The 15,002-nt window shown below is 35.1% G+C and overlaps 1 protein-coding gene across 1 annotated transcript; it reads right to left on the bottom strand.

Moving 5' to 3' along the window:
• Nucleotides 1-7,030: 7,030 nt before the first annotated feature.
• Nucleotides 7,031-14,682, bottom strand: LOC145558493 (putative ubiquitin-conjugating enzyme E2 38). Its single transcript, XM_081619758.1, has 6 exons — nucleotides 14,400-14,682; nucleotides 12,866-13,402; nucleotides 12,707-12,770; nucleotides 12,205-12,344; nucleotides 8,388-8,699; nucleotides 7,031-7,532 (listed from the first exon to the last, which is right to left on the bottom strand). Exons 1-6 carry the CDS (start codon nucleotides 14,451-14,453, stop codon nucleotides 7,290-7,292), a joined length of 1,350 nt encoding a protein of 449 aa, XP_081475884.1. The 5' UTR covers nucleotides 14,454-14,682; the 3' UTR covers nucleotides 7,031-7,289.
• Between the last annotated feature and the right edge of the window lie 320 nt (nucleotides 14,683-15,002).

The following is a 15,002-nucleotide window of genomic DNA, read 5'->3' as shown; positions in this document are numbered from 1 at the left end:
AAACAATTAAATTAAATAATGGAAAGAGAGATTTGGGACCAAACCCTCAGAAATTAAACCTTTCACGTCTAGGGCGAAGGCAACTTCGAATATGGCTAGATGTTTCTAGATCTAATGAATGCGGAATTTTTATGTTTGAGAAAAGGTTAGTTTAGAAAAGAGAGAGAGAGAGAGTAATCAAGGAAATCTTGATGAGAGTTGGTGAAAACAGGTGAATGTTGATGAATGTTGATGAAAACTGGTGTCTCAAAACAGAGTTTTTACGACGTTATTTATAAGGAAAACCAGCCGAAAAGATAAAATATCAAAAAAGAGTTCTGGCGTAGATAAAATTGAATTAGCGTCAACGCTGGCTATTGGCGCCAGACGCCAACATTAGCGCCAGGCGCCAAGCGTAGCGCCAGGCGCTACAGCTGGTGTTTGGCGCTGATTAAGAAATTCACGCGTTTTCTTAAAATCAGATAAAAAATTGTCGTACAGGAGAATAAAATCGTATTTTCCTCAAAAAACGTTCTTTGATTTTAATTAAAACTCTGGAAAGTCAACAAAAGTCAATTTATCAATGCTAATTGAATTATGAACGAAAAGAACCTTCTAGAAGAATCTAGAAGAGTAAAACCATTCCTAATTGTATTAGGAATGATAAATCTATATTAGGCCCTCCTCTAGATCATTGGGCCGCATATATTTGGCACCCATTTCCAAGTAGCATTAGGAGATTCAAAAGTTGTAGAAAGTTGAGGCTTAACAAGAGAAGAAGAAGTACAACCAAGATTGGAAGAATCAACATTAAGATCACGAGCATAGATATCACATTGGGGGGTGGGGGCACATTCAAACATATGAGATTTGTTAACTTGAGCAGGCAATTCATTATCATGAACAAATGCTTACAAATGAGAAAATAGAGTTGGAAGCCTTTGTTCTAGGTTCACTTAAGGGATCATGTGACAAATCATGGGAATTCATGCTAATATTAGAAGAATTAACACATTGCACATCAAAAATTGAAGCACGATTACCCCTATTATGAACATCCCAAGCAAATCAAACATAAAAATCCCAAGCATCATCAATTGACAATGCTCTAAATCTACCATTATGCATGCATTAAAATTTATTCCTAGTTTGTTCATTTAAACCAAAATAACAAATCTCACAAGCCTTTCAAAGACTACAACAATGATAGTCATGAAATCCCTCAAGTCTTTGGAAATATTCACAAAAAGGCTCATTGTTATATTGAGGAAAAGATAGACATGCCATTTTTTTTTTCACAAAACAAACATAAATCAAATAAAAGAAAACTATATACAAAGACCTAGACTCAAGCAATCAAAAACACTCAAACATAAACACCGTTCCCCGGCAACGGCGCCATTTTGACGAGGGGTGGAACTAGGTCGTTGAAACTAATCCTCCCTCGATCAAACTAAATTTATAAACACTTAAAAAACCTATATACAAGTATAGAGACAAGTCAAGGATCGAACCCAAAGGAACGGTAATGTTCAAGCGCTCTCAATTATATGCCTATGCTAGGTCGAAAACAAAGATAAAGAGAGAACACTAACAACTAACAAACAAAGAAACCAAACAAATAAAGCACTAGGAACGGGATCAACAAGTAATCATGACAATTGTAGCAACTCGGGAACAATGTGCAAATCAATGGTTGTGAAGACTAATGGCAAGCTCAATCTAAAGAGTCAACAAGCTATCTCCTTGAGGTCAAACTAACGCCAACTACGAGAGACTCTAACTAGGAGCATCACTAATCAAGCTCAATCGACAATTGCAATTTCTAAATCAATGGTCCGTATCATGAGAAACTACAATGCAATCTAGCATAATTCTCAAGGCCTAATCGAATTACACACATGCAAACTTCCATTAATCACTTTAATCTCAACAATCAATCAACACAATCCCAAAATTAAGCACAATTAATCAATCATACAAGTTTCACCAAATCCCTAGCAAACAACTACTCTAACATCATCATCTAATCAACAAACAACTAAAAAAATCAAGAATCAACAATATATGAAGAACAATTACACTAATCAACAATCAAACATCAAAATCAAATCAAAAAAACTTGAATATTAAACAAAGAAATAAAATAAGATGGAGTTAAGAATGCTCATTGATAATAGAGAAGATCTCCAACACAATTGTCACCATTGAATCTTCAATCTCTCATTCACCATTGAAATTCCTCACTTTCTCTCTCTAAAATCTACTCCTAAAACTAGAGAGAGAAGCTCTCAACTAAGCTAAAATTATGATCAAAATCTAAATGAAACTTATTCTAAACTTGCCCCAAAAATCTGGTTTACAAAGGTATTTATAGAGGCGCAAAAACAAAAACCGAGCAAATAAATACCCAGGAAGGCGCACCCGCACTGCAGGGGAGGCGCGTCCGTGCTGCAGGGGTGGCGCGCCCGCGCCCGGTTTCTTCGATCTTCTCGCGGCTTCGTGCGTTCGCTAAGGTCTTCGAATGAACACACAATCATGGTGATGATGAACACTAAGTGAGGCAGTCCCAAAAGCACATGATTGTGGGTTCAACACCCCATATTCATAAGAGCATGGCTTGAGAGCGTAAGAGTTAGAACTTGGAGAATCTATTTCCTTGCATCTTAAGCTTTCCAATTGCCATGAGCTAGCTCCAAAAGCTTCCTCCACCTTAGTAAATCACCAATATCAAGACCTGAACCTCATACAGTACCTACAACCACGAAAATAGAGCAAATAAAGGAGAAAAGACTAGAAAAACCATAGAAATGCATAAAAGCTACAAAATAAGAGATGAAAGGTAAGACTAAGACCAAAAGCATAAAACTAAGCATTAATTAAGCATGAAAGCCATGAAAAGAAGGTAAAAACAACCTAAATGCTCATCAAATGGGTGCCATATATGACACCCATCAAGGATATCGTTTTCTATTCATTTACCAACCAAACAATGTAAAAATGAGAAAATTATTTTCTAGGAAATTGTTTTGCGTAAAAGCAAGTAGAGCGTAATTGACCTCAAGTATTTCATTTTCAGCAAAAATCTTCATTAACATCCGTTACCACTTTAGGACTATTACTCCCTTAGTATTTTTTTACTTGCTCTATTTACACTTTTTGCATTATTCATACCATTGCAGTGAAGTCTTCGTTGAGCATCAGAGGTATGTGCATTGATACTACTTGCCCATGTTGTGGTGAAGCTGCTAAAACTATAATGCACGCTCTCTTTTTATGTTCGGATGCTAAAAGAACCTGGTGCGCCTCTCCTCTTAGGCTTGATATTCCTTGTGAGGCCTCTTTCTCGCCTATGGATTGGTGGGTGACATTGGCTTCCACTTTCGAGGATAAAACTTAGTGGGATCTTGTTTGGTGTGTTTTGTGGGTTTTTTGGTTAAAGCACAATGCCTGCAACTTCGAGAATAAAGTTTCTCCATTCGAAGCCACCGTTCTGAAAGCAAGTGATGTTGTGGGCGAATTTGACAAAGCTAATGAGCCTATCCCCATTGAGCATTGTTTGGCCAGCCCCACCCCGTAAAGTTAGACACCTCCTTTGGTTTGTTTGGTCAAGGTGAACTCTAATGCACCCTGTTTTAATGATGGTATGATTGGTTTTGGTGGAGTTATGCGTGACTGGGAGGGTGACATCCTTGCTGCTACTTGCTGCACTCTTCCTGGCGCTCATGAAGTTATCGTTGTTAAGGCCCTTGCTGCTAGGCACGCTATCACAATTTCTTTGGAAGCTGGCTTCACTTGTCATATCTTTGAAAATGACTGTAAACCATAAAAATTTAAACCTGCAATACATAATTAAAGAGGTATAAAAAATACGGAAACAATTATTTTTGTTTATAGTTTGTGGGTTACAACTAACTCTCGTAGATCTCTTAATTCCTCTCTCCAAAGGGCTAGGTTTTGATATTTGTTTATAGTATGGGGCCTTGTCGGCTTAATCCATACTATGTACCTACAATGTTTGGTAGTAGGGAGGAGATGGGGCCTTTATGACTTATTCCATCCAAGCCTCATTAAACCCTAGATTCGACCCTCTTTATATAGAGAGTTGTAGAGTAGTTTACAATATTCTACGAGATCCTGAAAATAAATATCTTATATTTTTTTGATATTATCTCCTTATTTACATATATCTGACACCTAATAATTAACAAAATTTCGATGTCAACAAATGCCACCTCGAGACCTATTGTGGAGATTTGACATCGGATGCAACTTGGTCTCGAAACTTTCTTGTAGAACTTGAAAGCAAATTTGGCATGCCCCCATTAAATCTACGAGTTTTGAAATTTGGAGAGCGAAGATGAAGAGCGAAAATTGTCCCATCGAGCATGCCAATTTGTAAAACAAAAATATTCAAACCTGCAGTACATAATTAAAGAGGTAGAAAAAATACGGAAATAATTATTTTTATTTATAGTTTGTGGGTTACAACTAACTCTCGTAGATCTCTTGATTCCTCTCTCCAAAGGGCTGGGTTTTGATATTTGTTTATAGTACGGGGCCTTGTCGGCTTAATCCATACTATGTACCTACAATGTTTGGTAGTAGGGAGGATATGGGGTCTTTGTAACTTGTTCCATCCGAGCCTCATTAAACCCTAGATTTGACCCTCTTTATATAGAGAGTCGTAGAGTAGTTTACAAGATAATAATCATATTTTCTACGAGATCCTGAAGATAAATATCTTCAGTGTCAACAATGACAATCAGACCCTCTTTTTTCAGTTGAAGGCGGGTTTGCGTAAATGCTCAAGTATTGGTGTAATCTAAATTGACATTTTTTTCAGCTTCCTAGTTGTAGACATCTACTTTTGGCCTCCTGTCCCGATAGGAAGTGCAATGACGATAAATAAAACCGTCTTCGTGTTGGATCAAAGTGAAGAATACTTATGGAGAATTGGTTAAGCAACAAAACACAAAAGACTAGCCCAAATTAAAAATAATAGGCCAAAACAAAGGTCCAATTAACTAAACCCGATCATAATTAGGCTTAAGCCCGTGCTTAAAACCCAATAATGACGGATTTAGGAGCGCCTAGGTTATATCTTAGTGATGCCGCAGAAAAAGCCGTGTGCATCTTAAACAGTCTCGCTGGGCTACTGCGCGCAACTAATTCTGTTGCGCGCGACACCCAGCGCAAACTCCAGAGTTGCGCTGCGGAAGATTTAGAATTATGCGAAAAATTATAAAATCAAATCTTACCATAAAGCCGCGCGCAAGACAATTAGTTGCGCTGCCCAAAGCAGCGCAACCTAACCACTTGCGCTGGGATGCCACGCGCAACTCATTCTCTTGCGTGCGACACCTGCTGCGGCAGAATGCTCGTAATCCTAAACCTAATCATTCCTTATAAATAAGAGCTTAAACCGAGGCTTAAACAGACAGAAAATAACCTAAAACTCTGGCGAAATACTTGTGAACTTGTGCAACCTAGCCCCTATTCTCCTAAACACTCACCCCTTTTGATAGTTTTTTACTACGGTGGAAGTTACCCAGCAAGAAGGAGTCCATAAGTATTCTAAACGGAGATCTAGCAAAGAGAAGTGGTAAATTCCCGAGCACTTAGTTAAATCACATTTATTTTCTTGTTTAAAAGAACCTTAATTAATTAATTAGTGTTGTTTGATCACCTTTAAAATAATTATTTAATCAATTCCACATAGTATCTTGCGTTAAATAAAGATTAGAGTTGAATTAAATAATTGTTGGTTGATCACTTAAGCCAAGGCGAATATTGTTTTTTTTCCTATCCTTTTCACGAATTTGATTAAATAAGAATAACGACATTACGATGTAATTCCTACGTGAATTAATATGTGTAAATAAAATCAACTAACATAGTTTTAGGTATCGTGTTGCATATATTGTTTGGTGATGAAATTGTAAAAAAGGAAGAGCTAGTAAAGGTCGCACTAGGGCTAGGATAACGATTCCCCTCTAAAGGTAACGTTAATTTAGTACCCTCGCTCCCGAACTCATTTCTGGTTTATAGACCAATTTGGGCATGGGTCAACTTATGATTCGTGCTAATTATTCCATGAACTCCACATATATGGAAGAAAGACATGAACGAGGTTTATGAATTTTCCTAAAACTCATTGGCGACTCCTTACTTGTTTCTTACAAAAAAGCGTAATGATAGAATCAATTCTAATTCAAGGTCCCCCAAACAGTCAGGAATTTAAATGCTACTACACCCTAACAAGTGTAAAGTCCTAGGCTTTTAAAGGGCCATGGGCATTTTAGGAGAGGACCCCTTACGATGGGAACCCCCTCCTTACACTAGTATTTGCTTGTCTTTTGATGTTTCTTTTGTTGGGAGAAAGGGAAATGGTGTTGCTCACAAATTTGCTAATGTTAGTAGATCTTTTGATAGTTTAAGGGTGTGGATCGAAGAGATCCCCCCTTGTGTTCTATCTGAGGTGGCTTTCGATGCCCCTTAAGCTTTCTTAATAAAATTTTGCTCTCTTCTCTCATCAAAAGTAAAGAGGGGAAAAAAAAAGAAATAATATTATGATTTATATACAAGAAAAATTATAGTCGTGTGGGCATTTATTGGAATCGTCTCAATGAATAGATTATTAATTTTCAATTGCTATAATACATACTAATTAATAGTTTAAGATATTACTCTTCAAAGATTTGCATCGATAATCATGTCCAAGAATTCAAGAGTAAATAATAAATTACGGAGGGAGTACCACATCATAATTTGACAGATAAGATGACATTACCACACGTAGCATATTTTTAAATTAAATTACAGTCGCATTCATTCTCATTACTTCAACTTATTACCAAGGCTTATTTGGCTTAAAGCATCGTTAGCATGTCAATCAATTTCATCATAGCAATTCCTAAGGCAAAGAATACATTTAAAGAGTGTACAGGCTAAATAACCAAGCCAGTACATTATAATCAAAGCTTCTACTTCATATGTATTCATATTTGATGTGCCTACTGGAAGATTGATCTTGAGCATAGAATTTAGATTAGCTAAACATCCATTTCACTAAGAAATTAATAAAGCAGATGTTGATTCTGAGAGTTACATTGTTCTAGAAAATCATATCATTTCTACGCACAAATAAAAGCGATAACGCTAGCACTGCATAATAGTTTCCTAAAGTTCTATCAAACTCTGCACAAGTAATTGCATTTAGATTATGCTTAGGTCCTACTTATAAGCCTTTCTAGGGTTATGTCAGTACTTGTTGAGCAATCAGAAGTATCTGATATAAGGTCTAAACATCAGCTCTGAAACTTCTCACAGTCCTTCGACCCATTATTGATGAAATATTTCACAAGCGGTCTCATTATTTTAGCAACCTCGGTTTTGAAGTTTGATGAGCCGGTTTTTAAAGCATTGTCGCCCTCTTCAAGCCATTTCTTGACATCACACCCTACCTCAGCACCATCAGCATATGCCTTACATGCTGTCATGATATCAAGAGCACGAACACGAAAATGTCCAGCTACCAGATCCTCAAAATGCTGCAGGAAGAGTAATCTATTTGTGAGTCCTCACAAGTACAACAGGGTAAACAGCAACCAAATTATGAAACATTAATCATATTCATTAAATCAATCTTTATACCCCCCCCCCCTCTCTCTCTCTCTCTCTTTGCTCTCTCCCTCTCCAACCAAGGAAAAAGACACCCTCAAGTTTTCTTGAAGCATCAAACATAAGTTACTTACGGAGTAATCAATTTTGCTTTTGTGACTTATACTTAAGAAAAAAATAATTATATAGGATTTTGTAAAATTTGTTTGAATTAATACTTTTGACAATATTAACATACTCCCTCCGTGTTTTAATAATTGTTACACTTACCAATGAAGCCGTGTTTTAATAAGTGTTATACTTCCTTTTTTGGCAAAAAAAACTATATTTTAATATTAAATTTTTCTCTTTCATGATTCTCACCCAAACCCACTACTACTTTTTTTTTTATTATTTCTTTCCTCTCACAATAATTTCTTTTCATCAAACTATTAACCTCATAATCTTTCTTTTACAATTTTTTAAAACTCCAATTACCCCACTAACCTTTTATTTTATTTTAGTCAACTAAATTGCCTAAGACTATGTGTCAGTCAAAATGTGTAACATTTATTAAAAAACGGAAGGAGTATTATAATTTTTACTAACAAATAATTAAAGATTCTAATAATATAAAATGTGCACTGATAAGCGTGAAAACCTCAACGTTGCAATTAAAAAAAGAACGAAGAAAGTAAAATAATAAATAAAATAAACCAGTAGAAAGAAAACTTAGCCATGGATATGAATTCAAGAAAAAAAAAAAAAAAAGAATGTACTCTTGTTGTATATTGGTGGAGCCATACCTGAGGGGGATTCCTAATTGTGTACATCATCTTTTTCAAGGATTTAATGAAAATATCTTCACTGTATTCCTTGGCTTTTTTCTTCCCCTCTGAACCTCTGTACGTCTTGTCGAACCCAGGTTCATTAAAAAAGGGTTCAGCATTTAGAATTAAAGCTTGAATAGACACCAAAACTTGAAGCATTGTTGACTTTTTTGGAAGCCACATCTCGTCTCGTCCACCACTCCATGTGTTCAACAAGCTCAAGCAGACTTTTCCACATTCATACAGATTGGGATTAAGTCGAAAGCCACTTGAATGATAATGGACCATCTGACATGAATTTCACAGAAGTTAATATTATCAAAATGTAATTTTTCTAACTAACTGCTCCGAGTATTTCAAAGTATTTCTCTAACACCAAATGCCTGTTCAATACAAGATAGACGAAAAAAAGCTTATAGTCTGTGCATTAGCTCACATGAATGTGACAATATGATGATGTAATGCTATAAATAATGCATCTCCATTAGGAAGGTCTTATTCTTCATTAGCTAACATTACCCCTCATATGCACAAGTGCAAGGTGGTAACTAGAAATGTAAAACAGCAAAGCACCTAATTCGTTGTCTAACTTATCATACACGGAGTACTAAATAAGACATCATACGTAAAATCAAAAACAAATGCACTACCATTCCTATTGCTTAAGCCTTGTACGGAGTACCAAATACGACATACAACATCAAATTCTCACATGAAAATCTAATCTTCTGAACTCATCAACAATTTGTTTACAATAAAGAACATAAGAAAATAACAAAACAAATACTACGTATTAGGGAGCTTATTAAGGAAGAAACTGATGCATATCAAGAAGATAAGTAGAATAATCATTTAAAGTATATCTTTTGGGTGGTTATTATAGATAATATTTATTTGTTTTTTATCTTCTATTTTAATAGATTTAATTTACAGATTAGTTTATCTTTTGTTTTTACAATATTCTAGAGTTAATTTTACCTATATAAAGGGCTTTAGGTTGTAACGTTTTTGGAGAGAGAGTTGAATTTGAGTTATAAATTGATCAATTCGTATGAATTGTTTTCCACAAGAGAATTGCGTATGTTATTTTGCCAAGAAGGCTTCCAATTTAGTTGCTAATAAACCTTGGTTAGGAATAATAACTCCATATGCAATCCTCTTGCGGAAAACAATTTATACGAATGGATCAAACTATGACTCAAATTCAACTCTCTCTCCAAAAACATTACAACCTAAAGCCCTTTATATAGGCAAAATTAACGCTAGAATATTGATAAAACAAAAGATAAACTAATCTGTAAACTAAATCTATTAAAATAGAAAATAAATAACAACTAAATATTATCTATAATAACCACCCAAAAGATATACTTTAAACGACTATTCTACTATAGCCTTTTTGGTGCAGCACGGTGCGAAGTCAGCAAAAATAACGGATCCAGACACGCGCACAACGGGGTTACTATTCACGCACATAAGTAAAAACTGTAGGGGTTACTGATTTTGTCAAGAGTTACTTGTATTTTTTTTCCCAAAGGTTACTTATATAAATTACTTATTCAGGGGTTACTTGTATTTTTCAGGGGTTACATGTATTTTTTTTTCGGGGATTACTTGTATGGATTACTTATTCGGGGGTTACTTGTATGTGTTAAATCAAGGGTTACTTGTATGACTTACTTATTCAAGGATTGCTTTTAGGCCTCATACCAAACCAGTAACACCCTACAAGTAACCTCTAACCAAAACTAGTAACACCCTACAAGTAACCTCTAACCAAAACCAGTAAAACCCTACAAGTAACCCCTAATCAAAACTAGTAAAACCCTACAAGTAACCCCTAACTAAAACCAGTAAAACCCTACAAGCATGGAAAAAAATCGCGGTCGTGGTCACGTTTGCGGTAACGGACGCCTTGTCGCGGAAGCGGCTTGTAACGGTCAAATAGAACGGATCGCGGATTACACAGCGTGATTTTTTTCAAAAACTTCACATAAGTCATTTTTTGAGTTTTTTAAATTCTTTTTTTTTTTTATATACAATATTATTGACAAAACTACTTTAAATACAGCCCAATATATGAGATATGGCATTTATAATTTTTTTTAACATTTTTGAGCTTTATTTTTTGCTACACTCAAATAAAATAAGAGTTACGCTAAGCATAATATAGTACTCCAAACAGATTTTAAAAAAAAAAAAAAAACAAAAAGCTAACCCTTCAAACCACAAATAAAATAAAAGAAAAGGAAAGAAAGAATTGAGAGAAGGTCACATGATAACAAAAGTTAAGGTTAGTTTAATTAAAAGAGGATACAAGCAAGGAAGCCAGCTGCCAGCCGCATCAGGGAGGCGAGAGAAAAGAAGACCTGCAAATAGCCATCACCCGGAACGAAATTTGGCCGGAGTGTAAATTGCTTTCAGCTCGCCTGATTCCCACAACTTAAAGCCCCAATATCTTTCTTCCTTTTATAGCTAGTTTAGTTGATAATTTACAGATCTAGGGCTTTATTTTTGAACCCATGTTGAATCTGTTATATCCCCCCCAAAACCTATCTTCTTCTTTTGGCTTTCTGTTCTTCGCACCCGGTGAAGACTGATTTTCTACCTTTAACGGCCGCTGCAATTATAGAACGGTTATATAACGCCATTCTACCGTTACGTAATGGCTTTTCGCGGAACGGTAAGTCCCAAACTCGTTACAAAGCGGCCGTTATAGAATGGAATGGCCGAGTTTTAATTCCATGCCTACAAGTAAACCCTGACCAAACCAGTCGCACCATACAAGTACTTTACAATCTACTCACATTACTATTGTTGTTTATGTTGCTGAATTTTTTACGAAGAATGTTAGATCGAAGATTCGAAGATTCCACGAAGAAAACGAGCTCACATTTCTCCGGTTCTCTTCGATTTCACTACTTTAAATGTTGTTGATGATCTTAAGGTTAATTAAATCCAATTTTTCACAGCAATTTAGCACCCAATTTCTACAATTTCAAGCTTTAATTGCAGCAATTTGGCAAAGAGGAGAAAAAAAAATGGGTGGAGTAGAGATATGGTTGTTGCCTTGTTGGTGATGTTTGGTGGAGAAGAAGCTAAAAAAAGATGAGAGAGAAAATGAGTGGAGTAGAGATATGGTTGTTGGTGATGTATAGTTTGGCTTGGAGAAGAAGCTAAGGAAAGAGAAGAGAGAAGACTTGTGGCATTTATAAAAAAAATAATAAAAAAAATTATCGCCGGCCACATACAAAAAATTGTGTTATTCTACGCATCTTCTTGGTATTCATCAGAAAATCCAGGGGCCAAAGCAGAGTATGGAGGCATACTATGAAACTAATTATTTCCCTATATGATGCCCCCATTTACTTAAGAAAATAAAATTATACATTCATAGCACAACCAAGACTGCAACTATGGCTCTGTTATCTTCACATGATTTTCATAAAATTGAAACTATACATATTGTTGGAGTAAAATTAAAACAAACTCATTATTACTGGTTTAGTAACTGGTTAAAACTAATTTAAGCTACCTAAAACCGATTTTAACAATACAAAATGAACTAAAAAGACATGAACCAACTACTACAATGTATGGCATTCAGGGTTGTGTCAATGCATAGTTTTGAGCAAATTACAAATACCTTTAAGTTATGAAGAGTTGATATATTGATAAATCTAACAAGATCCCACTCAAGTACGAAGTATGTTTAATTTATATATAGTTTAGTGTACAATTGCAAATATAATTTCAAGATGATTGGAAAGTTTTTGCTGCCATGAATACATACCGGTGGTTCATTTGGATATGTAGCTGGAAACACAGCATCAAAGACAAAAAGCCCATCATGATATGGAGTTCCTGATGGTCCTATAATGACAGCTCTTAAAAGATCCATCCGTGATTCATAAACTCTAACAAATATTGTTTCTGCAAAAGAGTAAGCAAAGAATGATGCTCCGGCTAAGGTTGAGTCTCCTTGGACCTAAAATTTCTCTGTAACCTCAGCCAACGACCCAACCACACCCCACTCCCCTGCAAGAAATAATAAGTTGTACAAAAAAGGTGCAAAAGCATAAAATTATGCAGAGGATACCTCCTTCCATTTAGTATGATCAGATTTCAAAAGTTTTAAGTATATCACTCTTTAAATCAGTAAATAGAAAAATACTGAATGAAATTTAATAATAAATCATAAGGCAAACATGAATCTCTAGAAACCTAAAGTGTAAAATTGACTACACGATCCCATAACTTAACAGATATACGACATAAACCATTGAAAGACAAACCTGGTAAGTTCTGCTCCAGTATTTTCCACTCATCCTGAATTTTCTTTGACCAATCCTTTGAAGGCTGCAGTATCATTTAAAGAAGCACATATAAGCAAGCTGCAAAACTAACATTTGTTAAACGAGCTAATTATTTCAAGAAAGGAAAATAGTTTCAACCATTCGCCCTGAGGATTCCATATCTAGATAGTGATGATCAGAACATACAGCGACTGTATCAAATTGTTTGAAATACATTAATTTTCTCAAAACCTCATCCATCTCTTCTTCCTTTTTAACAATTGAAATTGACTGGGCTTTAGAGCTCGACGCAGAGACTTTCTCATCCTGGACTGGAAAAGTTGATGTTCCAGCACCAGGAGGCTTCTCAATTGGAGAAGGATCCTGCAACCAGGGAACTGATGCCTCAACACCAGGAGGCAAGTCTGCATTGTCAAATTGAGCTTGCAGCTTCATAAGTTCATCATCCACATCAGACAAATACTCATCATTATCATAGTAGTCCGAATAAACATCATCATCATCCACATAATCATCCCCATCATCAATGGCATCATCTTGAAATGATAAGTCGGAAATAGAACCATTATGATCAGCTGAATTATTGGATCCTGATGTGGAGGTCTTCACACCATTGGCATTATCCACAGAAACTAGCACAGCAGTTGGCACCGCTAAATCAGCCATTAAGACCTCCTGTAAGCACAAAACATCAGAGACTGGAGGACATAATATGATAGATTAAAAACATAATTCAGCAGGTTATTAAAATTCAAAGCCGGTTAAAATCTAATTGACTAAGTAAGTCACTTTGGAGCAATGCACACTTTTTTTTACTAATCTTAGTTTTCTTTCCGAAATTCAAACATTCTTTTGAAAAGGAATAATGGAAAATCAACGCCTTGAATGTCATAATTACTTTAATTTTACTTATAGTGCTTATAAAAATTCATGAGCAATGTAAACTCAACAAATTTTATTTACACACGGTCCCAATCATTGAATTCGCAGTGGAAAACTAGCATCATAATCATGATCATAAGAAGCGGAAAGCTTCCTTGGCAGTCATTACCAAACAAACATCTACAGAAACGTTGTAATAATCCTTTTCATGTTTTACAGATTGGTCTAATAATTATAATTTCATAGCCACTAACACTTTGTTATAGCAACAACCATTCCTAAACTGAATTCGGCCACTGATTTTAGACGGACAGAATTATTATATCATTCGACCCAACAAGAAATTCAAAGAAATATCCTACATGTTAGGAAAGATATCACTAAGAATAAATTCAATTAAAAAACTCAAAATAAATTCAACCGAAACCCTAATCAATTACAAATCAAACATACCTACAAAAAAACCCTGATCAACATTTGTACAAATTAATTGAAATATAATTCCCAGAAATTGAACAATAACCATCGTCTTAAATTCAAAAATAGCCATAATTTTCTACAAAAAAAGATAAATTCGCTGAATATTAAAAAAAATAAATAAATAAATAAAAAATAAAAAAAATCTGACAACAACTCGTAAAAAACAAAAGTAACTGAATTTCAAATATTAAATCAAATTCCAACAAATTCAAAGAAAATCCAATTAATCAGACACAAAAATCAGCGATCAAAAACAGTAATCAAACTCGGTATCCAAACAAATTACAAAAAACAAGATTAAATTGGCTACCTTTTCATCTTTGAGTTCACTAACGATGACAGGATGATCCAATTCCATTTCCATAACAAGCAAAATTCTTCTCTTTGGAAAAAACAAAACACAAATAATCGATCTAGAAATAAAATCTTTGTTCTTTTTGTTCTTCAAACGTAACAGTGGTGCATTGTTTCTCCCTCTTTAGTGAGTCCCAGAGAAAGTAGAGGAGAGAGAAAGTAGAGGAGAGAAATGCGGGACCCTTATATTGGAACTCTTGGAGAAAGAGAGCTGATTAGGTAAAGCTTTTGTGAGTATGTATAAATAACATTGGGAGAGAGATAATCCTGTGTATGCAGGTTTTATCTTATAATAGATCTACGATGATGAATCTGAGTATTTTTGGGTCCAATTAAGTCTAATTGGATCTGATCCATAAATGATTCAATTTAAAGCCCAAGGTCAAAGGTTTAACTCCAATTAGTATTATGTGCACCTGTCCCAATCCACACCCAACACAAGACGTCCAAACCAAAGAAGCCCACGAAGTTTTTTATTATTTATATTTTTTTATATATATAATAGTTCCTCCTCTCTCCAACTGTCAAATCTATTTAAGTTCAAAAAAAAAAAAAACAA

Source organism: Chenopodium album, chromosome 9, assembly GCF_948465745.1.
Source record: "Chenopodium album chromosome 9, dcCheAlbu1.1, whole genome shotgun sequence".
NCBI classification, from domain to species: Eukaryota; Viridiplantae; Streptophyta; class Magnoliopsida; order Caryophyllales; family Amaranthaceae; genus Chenopodium; species Chenopodium album.
The sequence above is the reverse complement of the archived record's forward strand: the minus strand, read 5'-3'. Positions and strand labels throughout refer to the sequence as shown.